Source organism: Thamnophis sirtalis, unplaced genomic scaffold, assembly GCF_051295495.1.
Source record: "Thamnophis sirtalis isolate CommonGarterSnake01/CBP01778 unplaced genomic scaffold, rThaSir2_p1.2 scaffold_1, whole genome shotgun sequence".
Taxonomy (NCBI): domain Eukaryota; kingdom Metazoa; phylum Chordata; class Lepidosauria; order Squamata; family Natricidae; genus Thamnophis; species Thamnophis sirtalis.
Window position 1 is genome coordinate 168,149,290 of NW_028261381.1, and position 23,579 is coordinate 168,172,868.

Genomic DNA, 23,579 nt, shown 5'->3' on the forward strand with positions numbered 1-23,579 from the left:
ACATAGATGGCCTCTATGATCCCACTTTCAAACCAGCGGTCCTCTCTGTCCAGAATATGGGCTTTGCTGTCTTCAAGAGAGTGGCCTTTGTCTTTTAAATGAAGATGGAGGGCTGAATCTAGTCCTGATTCAGGTTTATTCTCCTATGTTGTGCCATGCATTTATGAAGTGGTTGTTTTGTTTCCCCAATGTACAGATCTTGCACACGGCTCGCTGCAGAGGTGGGTTCCTACCGCGCGAGCGATATCAGGTGTACCTCGGTACACCCATGTTACACCTATCCTCCGCGAGCTGCACTGGCTCCCTTTTGGTCTCCGGACACGCTACAAAGTGCTGGTGATTACCTTTAAAGCCCTACATGGCCTCGGACCTGGATAAATGAGAGACCGCCTCCTGCTACATACCTCCCAACGTCCGATGGGAACCCACAGGCTAGGCCTCCTCCGGGTGCCGTCAATGCCAGCTGGCGACTACTCAGGGGAGAGCCTTTTTAGCTGCTCCGGCTCTGTGGAACAAGCTACCAACAGAGATCCGGACCCTTCCCACGATCGCGGCCTTCCAAAAAGCCACCAAGACCTGGCTGTTCTGACAGGCCTGGGGTTGCTGATCTATAAATCAGGTCCAACCCCCAGCTAAGCCAAATGTATGTTGTGTTTTTTTTAACTGTTTTTGTTTCTCTCCCCTATTTGTAATTTTATTTTATTTCGTATTTGTAAGCCGCCCGGAGTCCTCTGGGATTGGGCGGCATATAAACTCATTAAATTACAAATTACGAATTACCAGTTCGCACCTGTTCGGTAGAACTGGTTCGTCAAATCTACCGATCCGCTTAGAAGAGGTTCCACCAGTGGACCCGGAAAGCAGGCCACACCTATAGAAGAGGTTCCAAAAATTTTTGAAACCCACCACTGACACACACAAACACACACAGAGAGAAAGAGAAAGAAAGGAAGAAATAAATAAAGAAAAAAAGAAAAAAAGAAAGAAAAAGTGAGAGAGAGATGAAAGAAAAAAAGGAAAAAGGAACAGAGAGACAAAAGGAAAGAAAGAGAGAGAGAGAGAGGGAGAGAACGAACACATGGCCAGCAAGCCACTCCCACCAGGTCACATGGCCGGCAAGCCACTCCCACAAAGGAGGCCACACTCACAGAGTAGGTTTGAAAAATATTTGAAACCCACCACTGGCTCGCTGCATATACCACATTGCTCAGTATGTGTCTGGGTGTTTTATCTTTGAAGTGGATTCAGCAGTCCATCTGCTTCAAAAAAGGTCACTTTTTTGAAGACAGCAAAACTGACCCAGGTACAAACTTCAATTGGAACCTCTGTTACTCACCTCTTCTCATGTTTTTCTTCGTGGGGTTGATTCAGTGGTGGGATTCAAATAATTTAACAACCGGTTCTCTGCCCTAATGACCAGCTGGGTAGGTGTGGCTCGGTGGTCATGTGACTGTGTGGGCATGGCCAACTCAACGTCACTCAGGTCGATGGGCGCTTCACCTTAGCTGTTACAATGCAATAAGGGTTAATCGGAGAGGCAGTTTCTGTAAGCAGAGAAATACAGATTAGGCTAGAAACAACACCAGAATGTTTCCTTCCTGCTTTCCTTATAGGATTAGCCTGGAAAGTGGGAAAAAACAAAAGGAGATTTCTTCCAATGACTGGTTCTCTAAACTGCTTAGAAAGTTAACAACCGGTTCTCCCGAATAGGTGCGAACTGGCTGAATCCCACCACTGGGTTGATTGGATTGGATTGAAGAAAAGTCCTCCTGCTTATTTCCAAAACTAAAAGGAAATGTTTTCTTCCATCGTTTTTAGAGCTCAGAATCTACACGGGGGGCTTGTCTTCAGCTGGAAGGATTGATATACATAGTCTGATCTTCTTAGATATTTTTAGTATCAGTAGTAATATTATTTGTATTTTTTTTCCCAATCTGCCCAGCAAACCCTAACTTGTCTGTATCAAATAAATCATGAAGCTATTAAACTTTCAAAGCAGGAAAAGAATACAAAGTAAACCAGAATATCAAAGAGAAAGCAAGAAGCTGCGAGATTCAGTCGAAAAGATGCCAAAAAAAAAGAGAAAAGCTCATGTTTCAATACAATAACGGGAAATTTTAATTTATCTGAGCTGTCTGTGGAAGTTGCCAGATGATTGAATATGAACAATGAGTGGGGGGAAAAAACCTATCCGTTTTCAATTTTATTTTTGATTTATGCTCAGCAGATTCTTACCCCGTTGTGTTACACTGTCATTTTTCTTCCTGTTTGCCACTGTCCTACTTGCTGACGGAGAAAGCTGTTTTCATTGAGGGTCAAGCCAACACAGACAATAAAGAACCGCAAGCCCAAAAAAAACCCCACCATCTTTAATTACCACTATTAAAGACAGGGAAGAAAAGGCGGCTGTCTTTTGAAGAAATCGCTATTAGCCCTTTACGGTAGAGAGAGAAAGGCCATATCCAATGGATCCTGCTAGATTTGGAGAATCTCTGCTTTTTTCATTTTTATTTAACTGAAACTGGTGCGTTAAAGAATGAGAGGAACCCAGGAAGCTGCTGTATACATCTGCACTTCCATAACTGCCTGGTTTGGTTCTGCAGCCCAACAAGACAGACAAAGACTTCAGAGGATAATCAGAACTGCAGAAAAAACCATTTACTGCCAACCCGCCTTCCATTGAGGACCTGTACACTGCAGGAGTCAAAAAGAGGGCTGTGAAAATATTTACAAACCCCCTCGCATCCTGGACATAAATTGTTTCAATTCCTACCTTCCTGGAATACTGCAATGTGCTCTACATGGGGCTGCCCTTGAAGAGCGTCCGGCGCCTTCAGCTAGTCCAGAATGCGGCCGCGCGAGCGATCGTGGGTGCACCTCGCTTCACCCATGTAACACCTATCCTCCGCGAGCTGCACTGGCTGCCTGTTGATCTCCGGGTGCGATTCAAGGTGCTACTTATCACCTACAAAGCCCTTCATGGTATTGGACCTGGGTACTTGAGAGACCGCCTGCTGCCAATTACCTCCAATAGACCGATACGATCACATAGATTAGGCCTCCTCCGAATTCCATCATCCAGCCAGTGTAGACTGGCAGCTACCCGGAGGAGAGCCTTCTCGGTGGCTGCTCCGACCCTCTGGAACGAACTCCCCGTGGAGATTCGGACCCTCACCACCCTCCAGTCCTTCCGCGCTGCCTTAAAGATCTGGCTGACCCGGCTGGCCTGGGGTTAAGATTCTGACCCAACTCGAATTGTGTGATTGTTGTGTTTTTAATAATGATGTATTGTCTGTATGTTAGAAATTGTTTGTCCTTCCCCCCCCCCTTTTTGAACTGTGAGCCGCCCTGAGTCCCCCCAGGGAAAAGGGCGGCATACAAATAAAGAGAAAACTAAAAAAAAAAAAAAAACTAAACTAAACTCTAATATTGGTTCTGTCAGGAAATTTCTCCTTCTTTTTGGTTGAATCTTTCCTTGATCAATTTCCATTCATTGTTCCTTGTCTGGCCTTCGGGTGCTGTGGAAAATAGTTTGACAACCCCTCCTCCCTGTGATACCCCCTCCAATATTGGAAGGCTGCTATCATGTCTCCCCTGGTCCTTCTCTTCACTAGACTAGCCATGCCCAGTTCTTGCAATACTTCATTGTATGTTTTAGCTTCCAGTCCCCTAATCATCTTTGTTGCTCTTCTCTGCACTTTTCCTAGAGTCCCAACATATATTTTTTTAGTGTGGTGACCAAAACTGGATTAATATTCTAGGTGGGGCTTTACTAAGGCTTTATGGAGCAGTACTAATACCTAACATGATCTTGATCTTGATTGTAGAGCCGAGGTGGCGCAGTGGTTAAATGCAGCACTGCAGGCTACTTCAGCTGACTGCAGTTCTGCAGTTCGGCTGTTCAAATCTCACCGGCTCAGGCTTGACTCAGCCTTCCATCCTTCCGAGGTGGGTAAAATGAGGACCCGGATTGTTGTTGGGGGCGATATGCTGACTCTGTAAACCGCTTAGAGAGGGCTGAAAGCCCTATGAAGCGGTATATAAGTCTAACTGCTATTGCTATTGCTATTGATTCAGTCTCTCTATTAATGCAATTTAGGATTGCATTGGCTTTTTTGACTGCTGCCGCACACTGCTGGCTGATACTGTATTTAATTCATTGTCCACTACTGGTGGTGTTAAATAAGTTGCACCCAATATTACAACCTTTTTTGCTATGGCTGTTAACTGATCACTGCAGTTGTTAAGTGAATCAAGAGGTTATTAAGCAAATCCGGCTTCCCCTTTCGACTATGGCTGTTGGAAGCTGGCTGGGAAGGTTGCAAATGATGATTAAGTGACCCTGGGATGCTGCAAGCATTGTAAATACAGGCAGTCCTCAACGTATGACCCCAATTGAGCCCAAAATTTATCTTGTTAGGTGAGAAATTTGTTAACTGAGCTTTGTCGCATTTTCTCACCACATTTGTTACAGTAAGTGCATCACTGCCGTTCTTTTTTTTTTTTTAATAAATGTTTTTTAATTTTAATTTAAAACAGGTACACATCTTTCTTTACATCTGTAAGAAATATATCAATCAATTACAGATAAGTTTTGGTACATCTCCTCCACAGTCAACCAACATAACTCATATTAACTAAGGCATTATTATATATCCATTTTCATTTAACTGTAATTATCATTTAGCAATATTGATGAAAGTAATAATCTTGAACAATCCCTGCCCACACCGGTTGGAGAGGAAAAAAGAAAAAAAAAGAAAAAAAAAAGGACAGATAAAAAATTAAAATTAAAATTAAAAATAAAAAATAAAAATAATACAAAAAAAGACAAAAACGACAAAAGACAAGGCAGGAAAACGAAACAGAACACAGGTGTCTATCATGAGAAAAAAAAAGAAGTATATCAACTGGTTACAACATGTTTTGGTGCTTCTCTTCCATTAACTCATATTAATTCAAATATCTTAACTCGAATATTTACCATATCAACATCATTATACCTCCAGTTTTAATTACCTATGGTTATTTAAACATCCTTCATCCTTAGCTATGCATTACATAATTAATCCATAACACATGCTGACAATTCATTTACTTATTTATAAAATCCTCTATTATCATCAAATCATCACTGCCATTCTTAAATTAGTAACACGGCCATTAAGTGAATCCGGCTTCCCCATTGACTTGGCTTGTCAAAAGGTCACAAGGGGGGGGGATCACATGACCCCCAGGACACCGCAACCGTCATGAATATGAGTCCGTTGTCAAGCATCTGAATGTAAATCACATGATGCTGCAACGGTCGTAAGGGTGAAAAATGGTCATATGTCACTTTTTTTCAGTGCTGTTGTAACTTTGAACTCTTGTAAGTCAAATGAACTCTTGTAAGTTGAGGACTACCTGCATGTGCCATTAGCCAAGGGGCCAAATTTTGATCACAGGACCATGGGGAATGCTGAGACAGTTTTAAGCGTGAGGAGGAGCAGCCGTAAATGGCTTTCTTTCAGTGCCATTGTACCAGGGATGGGTTCCTGCCAGTTCTAACCTATAGAAGAGGTTCCACACGTCTACAGTGGCGTTTAGAACCGGTTCCAGCTCCCTCCCCCCCACCCATCCACACATCATCAAGATGAAGAGCGAAAGGAGGAACTCTGGGAGTTGAAGTCCACAAGTCTTAAAGCTGTCAGATTTAAACACCCCTGGTTTTTTTTTTCTAAAGTGTTAGGCGTGGAAGGGTCTTGTAACTTGACAGCTTTAAGACTTGCACACTTCAATGCCAGAGTTCCTGAGCCAACATGACTGGAGGAGGAATTCTGGGAGTTGAAGTCCACAAGTCTTAAAGCTGTCAACTTTGAACACCCCTGGGGTTTTTTCCCTAAAGGGTTAGGGGTGCGAGGGTCTTGTAACTTGATAGCTTTAAGACTTGCGTACTTCAAATGCCAGAGTTTCTGAGCCAACGTTTTGGTTGCTAAGCAAGAGCGTTCTTAAGTGAGTTTCACCACATTTTACAAGTTGGCCATGCCCACCCAGTCACATGGCTGGCAAGCCACTCCCACCCAGTCACATGGCCAGCAAGCCATACCCACAGAGCAGGCCACACCTACTGAAGAGGTTCTAAAAATTTTTGAAACCCAACGCTGCATTGTAAGGTAAAGTCCCAAAATGTACTTGAGTCCCCAGAATGCCAAAGACGGAGACCGAAGAAGAGACTTGGAAAAATAACAGCTTTTATTTGTACAAGGAAGTGCTGGTTAGACCATTCCACAACATACAGACAAAGCTCAGGCAGGGAAAGGCCACACCTTGGGGAAGGCATGGCGTCCTTTTATACCTTCAGAGACATCAGCTTAATACCCAATTCTGCCCTCCCCCCCCTGGTCCATGCCTTCCTTGTAGCCTAGCATTGGCAGTGCAGCAAGAAATAGTGGGGCTGAGTCAGGGGTGAAATCCAGCAAGTTCTGACAGGTTCTTTTCAGTAGTTCGGAGAACCGGTAGCAGAAAGTTTGAGTAGTTCAGAGAACTCGCAAATGCCACCTCTGGCTGGCCCCAGAGTGGGGTGGGAATGGAGATTTTGCAGTATCCTTCCCCTGCCACGCCCACCAAACCACACCAAGCCATGCCCACAGAACCGGTAGTAAAAAAAAATTGAATTTCACCACTGAGTTGAGTGCTTAGCAACACAGGTATTTGCCCGATGAGGGATTCAGCCAGTTTGGGCTGGTTCAGGTGAAGCGGTAGCTCCGACAATCAGCTGGGGCCCCCTGCCCGCCCCTGTGCTTTACTTACTTATATCCTCTCAGCTGATTCGCTTGGCAAAGCAGATGGCCACGCCCCAGCTGTTCTACTCCCCAGAAGTAAGGTGGAAAGTAAATTTTGTTAAAACTGCACACACGTGCGGAGTGAAGCACACGATCACCGAACCAATTGTTAAACCCACAAGATCCCACCACTGGGTAACCCTGCCAGGCCATGACATACCCCGCACCAGGCACTGAATTGTACCCAAAAACAAGTTAGCAGGAGTTAGGCGGAAGCAAATGGCAGAGGCAATTCTTACAGGAGCAAAGCAATTCTTACAGAAGCGAAATGGCAAGTTATTATTATGTCTCAGTAATTCTACCTATTCTATTATTATTATGTCCCTTTGGTAACTTCAAATAGCCATTAAAGGAACGTTTCTAAACCGAGGAATCCCTGGGAGCTTGTATTCCGGATTCTAACATGGTTCTCGAATTGAGGGAGTTAGAATTCACCCAGCATCGTCCTTATTAGCCTCCTCCCCAGCCGAGAAGGGAGGGGAACGTGTAAATAGAGCGTTTTTTTTCGTGAACTCTCTTTAATCTTTTTAGAGTTTTGCAAATTGATTATGTTGCCTATCAACACAGAGTGCAAAAGAAGAATGCAAATGAAGGGTACACAAAACATTTCACGCCGATCGAGAAAGAGTCTATGCCAAGGGCGAGCTTTTTTGCAGCTGGGAAAAATAAATTGTATTTTCCCGTATTTTCAGCGGGTGAGGAAAGAATGCAGGGGCCTTGACGGTGACAGAGGGACATGGTTGCAACCATAAGGTCATAGGTTTTGGTGTTTGAGGTCCCTTGTTCCAGGTCACTGCAGCAAAATAAAATAAAATCGGTACATTGGCTCTTTTTGACATTTAATGTCTTTTTTTTACTTCTTGTTTTTCAGGAAGGACCTGTTGAAGCTGTTAGGAATGTAATCTAACGGTTGGGTTGGCAATATATAAATCACGTAACAATGCTACAACTGTTTCTTTAAATCATACTGTAAAATGTGATTGGCTGCTGTTTCCTCAATCGGCCATAAGAGGGAGCCAGAAGGACTGTTAGCTCTCTGTTTGTTAGATGCTGGGCTGATCTGATCTGAGTGTTTTGGAAGCTGGCTGTTAGAAAGTGCCGTGAGCTATTGTAAGTTTTGCAACTGCTAGCAAACTTTGAGTACCGGACTGTGTGTATGATTATGGACTATGTTATTTGGATTATCCCTTAACTGAAAGACATTGATGACTGTCTTATCCGTGTATGACTTGGACTGTTTGATAAACTCTGATTCCTGTATTTCCATGAAAATAAAAGCCTATTTAAACTGCAGTGTCTCTGTATGCTGGTTTGTGTGTTCTCCAACACAACTCTCACAACGCTTCTCTGAACGCACTCGCTCTCCCTAGGTTCTGTTCACCTAACAGAAGCATTTGATGCTATGATGCGAGGGCTACTTAAAGTGTGGCAGTCAGATCTCTGGGCATTGCAAAGGAAGGTGTGGGAGTCACAGGCGTCCTGTCAGCCACCGTTTGGCCACATACTTATGCAAACACCCTGAAAATGCAGCCTCTCCATGGAAGTCAGGTGATTTTGTCTGCTTTGAGCTACGTCGGTTTAGTTGAGCCAAGAATTGGACACGCATCAGTGGTGACTGGCAGGATCGTTCTGGATTTGTGTGTAGGTGTCTGCGGGATTATGTCTTTGAGTCAGTATTGGCTCCTGGCAACTGTTTGGGCAAATCTCTACAGTTTTCTTGGCAAGGATTTTCAAAAGCGGTGTCAGGGTTCCAAATAGCATCCAAAAGTAAATCAGAGTCCAAGGGAGAGTATTGCTCAAAGTACAATTTATTAAAAGAGCCATTTTGGCACATCTGGGAAAACCCGAATCTGGAAGTTTCCCGGTCTTCCCCACCTACTTGAAAGTTCAAGATCTTGCCCCTACAACCACCAGTCCATCATATGGTCCAATCTCCCACTGCCATGCTGGCAGTTCCATCCATCCAGTTCCGGTCAGGTGCAGATTTACAGAGACAAAGGACGACCTTGGCTTTCTAGAAAGAATGTTGTTATGGCTACATAGCATCTCACTCCTTACAATCTCCCCTCCCATTTTCCCACAATAGAAAACGCATAGTAGAATAATAGAAAGTGTGGCAGGCCAAAGATCCAAAAAAGAACATATGGCCTGAAGGTAGGGCTTCCTGCCTTAAGCAGGGGGTTGGACTAGAAGACCTCCAAGGCCCCTTCCAACTCTGTTATTCCATATTATTCTATATCCTACTTGAATAACTTTTATCCAGCCGGATGCTATCTTTGGTCTCTCTTAGTAAGCCCATCCAGCGGTACGTCTGACTCATATCTGGTTTGTGTACAAACTCCTGTTCCAAAATGGCTTTTTACAAGCACGATTGTCAGGTCAGGGATCCTCCCATCGTACACCTGCGTGTATTTAATTCCTGCTTGGAGATATCGCATTTGCAAATTGCACGCTGTGAGTTTTCGCAGCCTATTTTACCGAAGGCAGGAGGGCTGTTTTGAATGTTTATTTCAAGCCTGCAGTTTTGATAAGCCTTCCCTCTCTGCCTCTTCAGCCGAGCAATTAAAAAAAAAAAAGATAGGGCAAAAAAGAGGCTACAGAACTGAACCTTGGGGCAACCCCCCTCCCTACTCCCGTCCCTTCCTCGGTTTGATGAGGAATTGCTGAAGAGCCCACTTGGATACCATTTTCAAACTAGCTCTGGGCCTCCTTAATTGTCATGCCATCCAACCCCACTTGCAAATTGAACTCCGGTCGTATCTGAAAAGAGCCACATTATTCCATTTCGTGCTCAAGTACTTCTCATTAGAGAATTCACAACATGAACACAGGACGTTTCTTGTGTGTGTGTGTGTGTGTGTGTGTGTGTGTGTGTGTGTGTGTGTGCTGTATTTGTGCTGATAAATAAATAAAGGGAGACTAGTATAGATCTATTTCAAGCTATTTAGCTCTCATCAGCTAGCCATACCCTTACTGGGATTCGAACCTGGGCTGTATTACATATTAGGCAGATGTGTTAATCACTAAGCCACAAGGTTCTCCTCTTTTATCAGCTGAGCCAGGGAAATAGGTATGTATTTAGTGTCACAACCCCTGGTATGCCCAAATATTGTGACACTAAATACATACCTATTTCCCTGGCTCAGCTGATAAAGGAGGAGAACCTTGTGGCTTAGTGGTTAACACATCTTCCTAAGATGTAATACAGCCCAGGTTCGAATCCCAGTAAGGGTATGGCTAGCTGATGAGAGCTAAATAGCTTGAAATAGATCTATACTAGTCTCCCTTTATTTATTTATCAGCACAAATACAACACAAATGTAACAAAGGCAACAGTAAAAATATTGGGTTTCTGTCTGGATGGTCTCTTGTGACAAGCCGATAGACAGAGAATTGAAGCAGTAGGCTTCCTCCCATATTTGGGCATACCAGGGGTTGTGACACTAAATACATACATATACATATACATATACATATACATATACATATACATATACATATACATATACATATACATATACATATACATATACATATACATATACATATACATATACATATACATATACATATACACATACATACATACATACATACATACATACATACATACATACATACATACATACATACATATATATATATATATATATATATATATATATATATATATATGTATATGCCCTTCTGGACCAAATAGTCCCCTTGTGTCTCCACTTAGGAATGGCGCATCAGGAAATTAGCTTTGTGACTTTCCTAAATCCTAAATTGACGTAGAGCAGGGGTGTCAAACTGCATTTCTTTGAGGGCCAGATCAGCATTGCAGTTTTCGCCTGGTGCGCCAGTTGCGACCCTTCCTGAATCGGGAGGCTCTCACAACAGTCACTCGGGCCCTTGTGACCTCTAGGCTGGAATACTGCAATGTGCTCTACATGGGGCTGCCCTTGAAGAGCATCCGGCGACTTCAGCTAGTACAGAACGCGGCCGCGCGAGCGATTGTGGGTGCACCTCGGTTCACCCACATAACACCTATCCTCCGCGAGCTGCGCTGGCTACCTGTCGATCTCCGGATGCGCTTCAAGGTGCTATTAGTCACCCATAAAGCCCTGCATGGTAGTGGATCTGGGTACTTGAGAGACCGCCTTCTGCCAATTACCTCCCTGCGACCGATTCGATCTCATAGATTGGGCCTCCTCCGTATTCCATCGGCCAGCCAGTGACGGCTGGCAACTACAAGGAGGAGGGCCTTCTCAGTAGTAGCCCCGACCCTTTGGAACGAGCTCCCCGTGGAGATTCGTACCCTCTCCACCGTCCAGGCCTTCCGCACAGCCCTTAAGAACTGGCTAGCCCGTCAGGCCTGGGGACAAGGATAGCCGCCCCTCCCGAATGATGAATGTATGTTGGGCTGGCAAGGGATGGGGGTGCTGAGGCAGGGGGTGAGACGGGACCAGAGGTGGGTTCCTACCAGTTCGCACCTATTCGGTAGAACCGGTTCGTCAAATCTACCGAACCGGTTAGATGAGGTTCCACCAGTGGACCCGGAAAGCAGGCCACACCTACAGAAGAGGTTCCAAAAATTTTTGAAACCCACCACTGGGACAGGATCTTGTAACTTGACAGCTTTAAGACTTGCGTGCTTCAATGCCGGAGTTTCTGAATAGCTACTTGGACCGACCTAAGTACTAATTCATAATTTCATATCCGGTCACGTGGACAGCAAGCTACTCCCATCCGGTCACATGGGTGGCAAGCCACTCCCACAAAGGAGGCCACACCCACAGAGTAGGTTCCAACAATTTTTGAAACCCACCACTGGGCAGGACGGACAGCAACCTGCCAGCCAAAATAGGGTGTGGGGAGCACCGTGTGTGCTCCCCCCCGGCCTGATTTTGGCCTCCTGCTGAAGCACTCTGCCAGGCGAGAACGGGCCACGCATGCCACCCCTCATGCCCCGTTTTGGCCAGCAGAGGCACCGTGGGCTGGTCCTTTGATATTTCCAGACAGGCCCCGCAGACCAGATCAAAGCATCCTGCGGGCAGGATCCGGCCCACGGGCCTTGTGTTTGACACCCCTGACTTAGAGAGAAGTGAATGCAAATCCCACATTTTGGGGAGGTTCCGAGTTGAGGCAAGGAGGCCCTGCTTTTTGTGACATGGAACAGCTTCCCTGTAGACATTTATTTATCAAGCAAACATATACATATCTATTAACAGGTATTCGTACCTTAAGTTTATATGTATTGAGCAAATCTGCTCATTACCATCGATATGTATTAATATCTTACATGTATATTTATTGAGCAAATTTACATAGTTCTATTAATATGCATTAAAACCTTAAATGGATACTTATTGAGCAAATTTGCATATTTCTATTAAGATGTATTAATATTTTAAATGTATATTTATTTAGCAAATTGATATATCTTTATAGAGATCCGGCTGGCTTCCTCTTTGCAGCTCCCCAGGAGACTTTGAGTTCTAGTCCCGCCTTAAGCATGAAAACCAGTTGGATGATTGCAGGGTCAATCACCAGGCGGCCATGAGTTGTAGTCCCACCTTAAGCATGAAAGCCGGTTGGATGGCCAATTGGGTCAATCTGCAGGTGACTGTGAGTTCTAGTCCCGCCTCAGCCATGAAAACCAACTGGCTGACTTTGGCCACAGTCACTACGAGACTGTGAGTTCTAATCCCACCTTAGGCCCAAAACCAAGTTGAGCCTTGCTTCTTCCCAGGTGCCCTGTGATGAGATGGGTAAAGGGTTAAAGTTATCATGCCTTAATCCCATCACCCTGGAGCTGAATGAGGGATATCTTTGTTATGTAGAATAGACTGGCTCAGGCCTTTAATGGCCCATTGACAAAGGTATTAAGAGCGAGTCTGCTTCCTGCCTACAAACAGGTTTCTCCATTTCTGATCCATGGAAATATAATATTCTGTCTTTTCAATATTTCCCAGGATATTTCATTTTTCTAGGAGAGGGGGGGTGGATTTTAACTTTCTACAGCGAAGTCCACGGGGAAGCCAGTTTTCCAGGCCAACCGGATTGCTAACTGAACACCTGCAGTGATTCAACTTAACAACTGTGACGAGAAAGGTTGTAACGTGAGGCAAAGGTCACTTAACAAATGTCTCACAGCATCAAAAAAATTGGCTTTAATTGTGGTCATAAGATGAGAATTACCTGTACTATTACAGTTACTCGGTGTAATTTTTCTCATTTTGCCAAAAAAAAAAAGGAATCTCACCACCGAAACAAGGTTGGGCCTCCTGGAAATTTATTCTGCAATTTTGCATGGTTATTACCGCTGCCAAAGAAGAGACCTGCTGGGATGGGAGGGATTGGGGGTGGGGTTGGACTAGATGACCTACAAGTTCCCTTCCATCTCTGATAAAACTCCGTTTTAAATATCCAGGCCTGATTTTTCTCCCCGCTGCGATGCTACCGCCACCTGGTGGATGAAGAGGCGTGACGCAACCTACAATTTTGGATTACAATGATTTCCCCCCACCCTCCACCGCAGGTCTGTTTTTTCGGTCGTGTCTCTTTAAGATTTTCCAGGGCTGCAGGAAACCGGAAGTGTGAATGGCACGAGGCGAATTTCTCCTGTTCTTTGCTTCTGTTCCTGCTTCTATGGCTTTTTTCCCCTCCTGCCTGGATGGGAGAGAATAAGAAATAGACACAGGGGGTGCATCGGTGTTATTTTCGGTGTCTGCTCCGCTCTGTAAAGTTTGCAGGTCAGTAGAAAAAGCCGGTGGCCAAAGTTTTCCCTTTGTTCTTTTGCCTTTTGTGCATGCAATTGCTTTGTCAAAATAACTTTAATTTCCATGCTGGAAAGAGAGGGGGAAAGATTGGATTTAAAGATCAGTTGTTTTCCAAGCTTTGCGACTTTAAGAGGAAAGGACTTCAATTCCCAGAGTTCCCCAGCCAGCCCTGCTGAATTCTGGGAGTTGAAGTCCACACCGCTTAAAAGTTGCCAAGCATAAAAAACATAGATTTGGGGATTAAATTCCCGGTCAGAGCTCTCACGCAAAAAGTGGGCAGGTAGTCCTCAACTTATCTTCATCAGTGATTTGGATGAGGGAATAAATGGGGAACTCATCAAATTTGCAGATGACACCAAGCTGGCAGGAATAGCCAACACTCCAGAAGATAGGCTTAAGATACAGAAGGATCTGGACAAACTTGAACGTTGGGCACTATCTAATAAAATGAAATTCAATGGTGAAAAGAGTAAGGTTCTACATTTAGGCAACAAAAACGAAATGCACAATATAGGTGGTACCTTGCTCAATAGTAGTAACTGTGAGGGCGATCTTGGAGTTCTAGTGGACAACCATTTAAATAGGAGCCAGCTGTGTGCAGCAGCTGCCAAAAAAGCCAACACAGTTCTAGATTGCATAAACAGGGATAGAATCAAGATCACATGAAGTGTTAATACCACTTTATAATGCCTTGGTAAGACCACACTTGGAATACTGCATCCAGTTCTGGTCACCACAATGTAGAAAAGATGTGGAGACTCTAGAAAGAGTGCAGAGAAGAGCAACAAAGAGGATTAGGGGACTGGAGGCTAAAACATATGAAGAACGGTTGCAGGAACTGGGTATGTCTGGTTTAATGAAAAGAAGGACTAGGGGAGACATGATAGCAGTGTTCCAATATCTCAGGGGTTGCCACAAAGAAGAGGGAATCAAACTATTCTCCAAAGCACCTGAGGGTAGAACAAGAAGCAATGGGTGGAAACTAATCAAGGAGAGAAGCAACTTAGAACTGAAGTTCACAAGTCTTAAAGTTGCCAAGGTTGGAGACCACTGATCTACAGTGTTAAATATCTAAATGTGTGTTAGTTCTAAGAATGATCTGGTATGAGACTTGGTTCCAAGTTCATTTTGTTCTGATTCTTCTTTAATCAAAGTGATCGACTGCAGTCATCGGAAGGACACACGAATGTGCACACACACTGTTCTATTTGCCATCAAGTCACTTCGGTTGTGTTTTATCTGACCGGAAGCGAAAGGCATGGCCGTGTCTTCCCTGATCTGCTCTGAAACTATAAGCAGGTGAGTGTATCTTTGGATCTTGGTTTTCAAAATTGCTAAGAGCAACAGATGGAAGCTTATGAAAGAGAGATCCAACCTGGAATGACAGGTAGTCCTTGACCTACAACCATAATTGAGCCCCAAAATCCTGTTGCTAAGCGAAGCAGTTGTTAAGTGAGTTTTGCCCAGTTTTACAACCTTTCTTGCCGCAGTTACTATGAGAATCACTGCACTTATTAAGTTGAGTAACATGGTGGTTAAGTCAATCTGGGAGTCCTGACCTAGGTTTCCCAAGATCACGAAGCCGACTCCTCGTCCCGATAAAACCTCTTTTAATTAGGTTAAAGTGAATTCCTCTCCAGCAAAGTCCTGGCAAACAGTATTTTGTGAGATTTCACAACTACAGACCTTCATCAGGCTTGGAGAGCTGCCAGGCCAATATCTTCCAAACGCCAGTCTGTAGCAGCAAGAAGTCAGGAACAGATCTTCACCCTAATGAATTGAACTAATTGTCTCCTGCAAACTCCACTCCCCTTTCGCTCCTCTTTATTCCCTATGGGAGGGGCCATTCACCATGTCCTTCGGGATTGGGTGGCATATAAATGTGGTTAATTAAATTAAATTAAATTAAATCTACCTGTGGATTTACTCCCAAGGTGGCCCTTGTTCCCTAGCTCTCCCATGTACACACATTGGGAACAGGCTCCAGCTGTTCTTCTGCCTCACTGATCTCCAACTCCGAAGGCAGCTGATAACTGTCAGACGACCCTGGCCCCCCTCTCTGCCTCCGACACAGAGCCCTCGTCAGAGCCTTCTCCAGACTCCAGGACTGGCCCAGGTTCCTCCCCAACCTCCTCACTATCTGTGTCTGCCACCAGCTTTGCCAGCTGCTGGCAGGCCACAACACTGGCTTCCCCATTGACTTTGCCAGTCAGAAGGTCGCAAAAGGTGATCCCTTGACCTCGGGACCCTGCAACCGTCCTTAAATGAGAACCAGCTGCCAAGCATCTGATCACGTAACTATGCTGCAGCAGTCATAAGTGTGGAGAAATGGTCCTAAGTCACATTTTTGGGTGCCGTTCAAATGGTCACTCAGCGAACTGTTGTAAGTCAAGGACTATTTGCCTGGAGAAATTTCCTCTCGGAACAATTAATCAGTGGGATGGCTTGCCTCCGGAAGTTGTGAGGGCTTCATCGCTGGAGGTTTTCAAGAAGAGATTGGAGAACCATTTGCCTGAAATGGTTGAGCAGTGGGTTGGATGAGAACAGGGGTCGGCAAACCTAAACGCTCAAAGAGCCATTTGGACCCGTTTTCCACAGAAAAGAAAACACCGGGAGCCACAAAGGTCGTAACCAGAAGCCCCCTGTTCAATTCTGGAGCTGACCGGAAGTTCAGTTCCCCTACCATTAGAGTCTCCTCCTAGCGCGGCGTACTTTTTCGGTCATAACCAAAAGCCCTATCAATTGTGGAGACAACTGGAAAACCCTCCCCTTGCCATAGAGTCTTCTCCTGGCGCACTGTGCTTCTCTCTCTCTTCCCCCCCCCCCCCGGAAGCTCCTCTCAAAATTGGGGTGCCGAATGGTGACGGAGCCGCAGCAGAGGGAGGAAAGAGCCACATGCAGCTCCAGAGCCACAGTTTCTCTGCTACCGGTTAGCTTTGCAGTGAAATCGGGGGGGGAGGGGGGAATCTCTCCTTCACTCTTGCTTTTCATTTTCTGAATTTTTTAGGGTGAGCTCTGTCCTCAACCGAGAGGTGAAGCAATTTGGAAAGAAGTACATGTTTGACGGAAATGAGGAAACTAGTTGGAGCTCAGACCAGGTGAAGTACAATACAATACAATACAACAGCAGAGTTGGAAGGGACCTTGGGGGTCTTCTAGTCCAACCCCCTGCCTAGGCAGGAAACCCTATACTGTTTCAGACAAATAGCTATCCAACATCTTCTTAAAGACTTCCAGTGTTGGGGCATTCACAACCTCTGGAGGCAACCTGTTCCACTGATTAATTGTTCTAACTGTCAGGAAATTTCTCCTCAGTTCTAAGTTGCTTCTCTCCTTGATTAGTTTCCACCCATTGCTTCTTGTTCTACCCTCAGGTGCCTTGGAGAATAGTTTGACTCCCTCTTCTTTGTGGCAGCTCCTGAGATATTGGAACACTGCCATCATGTCTCCCCTAGTCCTTCTTTTCATTAAACTAGACATACCCAGTTCCCAAGCCTTAGAAGTAACCTCCTACTTTTGCCTGGAGCATTCACAAACACTTCTATTAAACCTTACAACCCACTTGTGGGCTAGGCCAACGCTTGCTTGTTTATTAAATATTTTTGATCCCACCTTTATTATTTCGTATAAGTAACTCAAGGCGGTGAACATACCTCATATTCCTCTTGCCTCCTATTTGCCCCACAACTGCAACCACTCTGTCAGATGGGCTGGTGTGTGTGAGAGAGCGGCTGGCCCAAATGGTAGAATCGGGGTGGGGTGGGGAGCTGGGGAATTCTGGGTTTGGAGCAGGGGTGCAATTGAGCCGGTTCTATCTGGTTCGGGAGAACCGGTAGCAGTGACAGCGGGAGGCTCTGCCCACCCACCCGGACATCATCAATTGTCCCGTTTTTTTGACGTACTCCGCGTGCCCGGAAGGTCCTGTGCATGCGTGGAGGTGGCACATGCGCTCACATTTGCGAACCGGTAGCGAAGATAAGTTGATTTCACCTCTAGATTGGACACACCTTAAAAGTTGCCAACTCTGAAAAAAACTGCATTAGGCTGTTGCAGCTGCCACTGTGTGTGTGTTTATGTGTGTGGGAGAGAGAGAGAGGAGAGGTAGAGAGGAGAGAGAGAGAGAGGAGAGAGAAGAGAGGGGGAGAGAGAGGAGAGATAGAGGAGAGGGGGAGAGAGAGGAGAGAGAGGGGGGAGAGAGGGAGAGGTAGAGAGGAGAGAGAGAGAAGAGAGGAAAGAAGAGAGAGGAGAGAGGGGGGAGAGAGGGAGAGGTAGAGAGGAGAGAGAGGAGAGAGAAGAGAGGGGGGAGAGAGGGGAGAGATAGAGAGGAGAGAGGGAGAGAGAGAGGAGAGAGGGGGGAGAGAGGGAGAGGTAGAGAGGAGAGAGAGAGAAGAGAGGAAAGAAGAGAGAGGAGAGAGGAGAGCGGGAGAGAGGGAGAGATAGAGAGAGAGGAGAGAGAGGGGGGAGAGAGGGAGAGATAGAGAGAGGAGAGAAGAGAGAGAGAGGGAGAGAGAGAGGAGAGGGAGAGATAGAGAGAGAAAGAGAGGGAGAGGAGAGGAAAGAAGAGAGAGGAGAGAGAGGGAGAGAGAGAGAAGAGAGGGAGAGAGAGAGGAGAGAGAGAAGAGAGAGGGGGAGAGAGGGAGAGAGAGAGGAGAGAAGAGGGAGAGAGGGAGAGATAGGAGAGAGAGAGGGAGAGGAGAGAGAACAGAGAGAAACTTGGACAGAAAGCTTTTCTTTTTATATCTGCCTTCCTGTATTTTTTAATTTGTTTGGATTTCTCTTAAACTGGGGATGTCCTGTTTTTTGCTGTATTAGGGTGCCATCCAGTGGCTGACAATGGAATTTCCTCAGACCGTCCAGGCGTCTCAAATTCAAATTCAATTCCAGGGGGGATTTGCAAGCCGAAAATGCATCCTCCAAGGTAAAAAACAAACCTCACCCACAGTTAAAAATGCATGTCCTTGCTCTGTCTTTTTCCATCTGAGAGACAGGTGTGTGTGTCTGTGTGTGTTTTACATATTTAAATGCATTTAATGCACTGGTATTAAGTATAAGTATAATCTTTATTGTCATTGTACTTAAATACAACCAAATTGGTTAAGCTGCAAAAGGCTGTAAATGCTGGCCAGTTGTCAGCACCAACATCTGGTCACATTATGAAGATTCAGCCATTGGAACTTCTGAAGTAAGCAACCTCAGGGAGATCTGTCATAACTTTGAACGGTCACTAAACAACCAGTTGTAAGTTGAGGACCACCCGTACTGTCTCTTCCTCAGTACTTTTCCTTTCCAAATTCTTTTCATTGGGAAATGTGCTTGATAATACTAATGAAAAACACTTCCCAAACATTTTCACAACTGTGCATCTTATTTTTCTGCCTTCAAACTTCCAAAGGAGGACGGAAAGGAGAAGACCTCTCCACTGTTGCCGAAGTCTACCCTGAAGATAACAATTCTCTCCAGATATCCTTTACCAACTAATTCAGAATACCAAGAACCGAAATTAAAAAAAAAGTGTGGATCTATGGCTCACATACACCCCTGCAGGGTTTTCTGGTGTGATTGCCGCTTTGTTTCCTATTTTGTTCTTCTGGCATCTCTCCCTGCGTTCTCACAATCTTTTCTATCCACATACTAGTTGTGCATATTCCACCCTGCCCTATGGATGAGTTCTTCAATAAATTAAGCCTTAGCCACCCTGTGGTTAGAATGCAGTATTGCAGGCTGACTCTGCTCACTGCCAGCAGTTCGAACCTCACCGGCTCAAGGTTGACTCAGCCGGTTCCACCACAAATCCGCGAAGCCCTTATCCGCGGAGACATAAGCGCGAAGACTAATTCGCGCCGTTCAAAGCGCTAAGGAAAAACGCGACTCTACCGCGATGACATAATCGCGGAGAGCAAATCCGCACATTCCCAAGCATTCAGTACCCTAAACCTAACCCTAAACCTAAACCTAACCCTAAACCTAAACCTAACCCTAAAACAAACCCTTAAACAAACCCCTAAACCTAATCCTAACCCTTACCTTAATGGAAATCGGCTTTCTGCCGCGGCGCCGTTTTAAAGCGCCCTTCTGTTGCCGCAGCGGTGATGACGCGCGATGATGACATCGCGGCTTTAGCGACGCGCTTATGTCTCCACAGATAAGGGCTTCACGGTTTTGTCGTGCCACGGACTCAGCCTTCCATCCTTCCGAGGTGGGTAAAATGAGGACCCAGATTGTTGGGGGCAAGAGGCTGACTCTGGAAACCGCTTAGAGAGGGCTGTAAAGCACTGTGAAGCGGTATATAAGTCTTAAGTACTATAGCGGTATATAAGTCTTAAGCACATTATAGATGCATTGCTGTAATAAGAAATAATTTTAGGTGCATCGTGTAACACCTCCATAAAGGATCTCCATCCCCAGTTGTTTTTATTTGGGGGATTGTATTTCTATACTATTTCTATTCACATCGTCTGTTCCTTAACTCCTGCTTCCTCTACAGCTTCCCATTCAAAGCAGAACCACTGGATCAACTGAAAATCACTTTTCAAAACAGCTCCGATTTCTTCGGGCGAATTATCATTTACCATCTCGACATCCTCGGGCAGAAACTTTGATTAGAGAAGGAAGCGAAAGCTGAAGGATTTGTGAAGCTGGCAGACTGGACTGGACGTTCCCTCTGTCAGAAATGGTGTAGGGTCTTCTGCTTGGATGGAAGGTTGGACTAGATGACTTAGAAGGTCCCTTCCAACTCTTGTTAATCTGTTAAAATACCAGTCTGGAACTTCTAAGATGGTGTGAGCTAGATTTGACTGATTTAAGTTTGGTGCTTTGATAGCAAATGAACTTCTTTCCTTCCTGTTTTTCTCCTATGTCAGGAGGACTTTGAACGGCTGGGGGGGAAAAACAGTTTCACTCTTGAGTGTGCCAACTAGAGGTTTTCTTTTTTAAAAAAAAAACCCTACATTTTCCGTGCTGAAAGGAAAGGGCCTCTGGTTCTAACTTGAAATCTGGGCTACTACAGGTGACGTACAATTGACGTACAACAATTTACTCAGTTATGACGTCCCTACAATCACAGGATCAGAATTCAGGTGTTTGGCAAACCACATGTCCCAATGGTGCTTTTTTTTTCAAGAGGGAAATGGACTTTCAGATTCGCTCCACAAGCGTGTAACAAATTTATCAACGTGATAAAAGATTCACTTAACAATGGTGGCAAGAAGGGTGGTGAAATGGGGCAAAGCTCACCAGCAAATGTCTTGTATAACAACAGAAAATTTGGGGTTCCATTGTGGTCGTAAGTCGAGGACTACCTGTACTGCATCCAGCTTTGGTCACCATGTTATAAAAAAGATGTGGAGACTCTCGAAAGAGTGCAGAGAAGAGCAACAAAGATGATTAGGGGACTGGAGGCTAAAACATATGAAGAACGGTTGCAGGAACTGGGTATGTCTATAATCTAGTGAAAGGGACACAGTGGCTCGGTGGCTAAGACGCTGAGCTGGTCGATCAGAAAGGTCGGCAGTTTGGCGGTTCGAATCCCTAGTGTAATGGAGTGAGCTCCCGTTACTTGTCCCAGCTTCTGCCAACCTAGCAGTTCGAAAGCATGTAAAAATGCAAGTAGAAAAATAGGAACCACCTTTGGTGGGAAGGTAAGAGTGTTCCATGCGCTTTCGGCATTTAGTCATGCCGGCCACATGACGACAGAGAATGTCTTTGGACAGCGCTGGCTCTTCGGCTTTGAAACGGAGATGAGCACCGCCCCCTAGAGTAGGGAATGACTAGCATTTATGTGTGACGGGAACCTTTACCTTTATCTTTAATCTAGTCAAAAGGACGACTAGGACAGCAATGGCCAACCTTTTTTCGCTTGCCTGCCATAAGGGGGGGGGCGCAGTGGGGGTCGTGTGTGGGCATGCCGCACCCATAATGCAATGCGTGACACCCCCCCAAATGCGTATGCACGTATGACAGGCGCTCCCCATTTTTTGCATGCTTTTTTTTGCCCTCCCCAGCCTCCAGAGGCGTTATAGGAGCCTGGGGAGGGTGAAAACAGCCTCTCCCCCCCCCAATCCCTGGAGGACCTCCAGAGGCTTCAGGAGCTTCCCTGAAGGCTCCGGAGGACTAAAAACGGCCTAGGAGCAAACCGGAAGTCGCTTCACGAGCTTCTGGTTTGCCCATAGGGCCAGTTTTTTGCGCTCCGGAGGCTTCAAGGAAGCTCCTGAAGCCTCTGGGGGGAGCCTGAGGAGGGTGAAAAATGGTTTTTAAAAAGGCTTAACTCAGCTGGCCATTGCGCACGTGTGCGCTGGCTAGTTAACAAGGCAACACCTCGTGTGCCCTGGCAAATGGCTCCGCGTGCCACAGGTTCACCGTCCTGGGACTAGGGGGGTGACATGTTAGCAGTGTTCCAGAGGTGGGTTCCTACCAGTTCGCACCTATTCGGTAGAACCGGTTCGTCAAATCTACCGAACCGGTTAGAAGAGGTTCCACCAGTGGACCCGGAAAGCAGGCCACACCTACAGAAGAGGTTCCAAAAATTTTTGAAACCCACCACTGGGAAGGATCTTGTAACTTGACAGCTTTAAGACTTGCATGCTTCAATGCCAGAGTTTCTGAATAGCTACTTGGACCGACCTAAGTACTAATTCATAATTTCATATCCGGTCACATGGACAGCAAGCCACTCCCATCCGGTCACATGGGTGGCAAGCCACTCCCACAAAGGAGGCCACACCCACAGAGTAGGTTCCAACAATTCTTGAAACCCACCACTGCAGTGTTCCAATATCTGAGGGGCTGCCACAAAGAAGAGGGGAGTCAACCTATTCTCCAAATCACCAGAAGGCAAGAAAAGCAGCAATGGATAGAAACTAACCACGCAGGGAAGCAACCTACAACTAAGGAGAAATTTACCTGACAAGTGAGAACAATCAACCCATGGAACGGAAGTTGCCTTCGGAAGTTGTGGGAGCTTCAGCACTGGAGATTCTTTAAGAGGAGAACAATTAACCAGGGCTTATCCACTGAAAGACTGGTCCCAATTGTCGCAATTTGAGGACTCCCTATACATGCAAGCCTAAATCAGATGCATTCATGGAAATGAGGAAGTCCAGGAGTAAAATGTAAAGACTAGAACCCGAAGCAGTCGATTTGAAATGAAAATCACTCAGTAAGCCTGTTAACATGTGTATATATATATATTTATGTATATATAAATATTTATTTCTGTTAAAGAAAAATATTCTCTTCAAATCTTGTGAATGTTTTTCGGTCAGCTTCTTCTGACCCAACCCTGATTCACCCCCAGCAACTGAGGAAACGGCATTTCCCCTCCCCCTCTCTTCTGCATACATGTAGAGCCAAAGATGATTTTTGTACAGTTTAAAAGCAACTTTTAAGACTTATGGACTTCAATTCCCAGAATTCCTAGCTTGACCCGCCGGCTGAGGAGTTCTGGGAGTTGAAGTCCACAACTCTTAAAAGTTGCTAAATTTGGAGCAGTGGTGGGTTCCGGATCATGTTGCAACCAATACGGTGCAACAGGGCCCGGCATCCCCCACATGCACACACGCACGCATGCATCCTTCATGATACCTCGCGACGCCCCAGCTGCTCAGCGGAGTGTCGCGCAGGCACCGTATGCTCCGTGCGCGGAAGCACCAAAGAGCTCAAATACAGGTAAGGAGCTCGGGCGGGCGGTTGGGCCCTCCGGAGCACCATACCGGAATGGTAGCCGGTGCTCCTGGCAGGCACCGGTATGCCCATACCAGGGCGTACAACCTGCAACCCACCACTGGTTTGGAGGCTCCTGACCTAACGGAAGCTTTCCTCCCCACCCCATCCCACCCCCAATTTATGGTTTGGCGTTCAGGAGAAATTTCCATAAATCTGCAGGAGAGGTAAATGAGCAATTCCTTGAGAAGAAAGTCGACTTGATATTGGGATCCTGTAACCTCACTGTTCAAGAAAGCCGAGTTTCTTTTGGAAAAACTCAGGTGCTTCAGGT

General features: G+C 45.6%; 1 protein-coding gene across 1 annotated transcript; it reads left to right on the forward strand.

Annotated features, from left to right (window-relative positions):
• Nucleotides 1-14,745: 14,745 nt before the first annotated feature.
• NR2C2AP (nuclear receptor 2C2 associated protein) lies at nucleotides 14,746-21,631 on the forward strand. The gene is made up of 5 exons (XM_087702572.1): nucleotides 14,746-14,887; nucleotides 16,596-16,686; nucleotides 18,401-18,506; nucleotides 18,981-19,048; nucleotides 20,071-21,631. The coding sequence occupies exons 1-5, from the start codon at nucleotides 14,847-14,849 to the stop codon at nucleotides 20,185-20,187; spliced, it is 423 nt and encodes a 140-aa protein (XP_087558698.1). The 5' UTR covers nucleotides 14,746-14,846; the 3' UTR covers nucleotides 20,188-21,631.
• The last annotated feature ends 1,948 nt before the right edge of the window (nucleotides 21,632-23,579 follow it).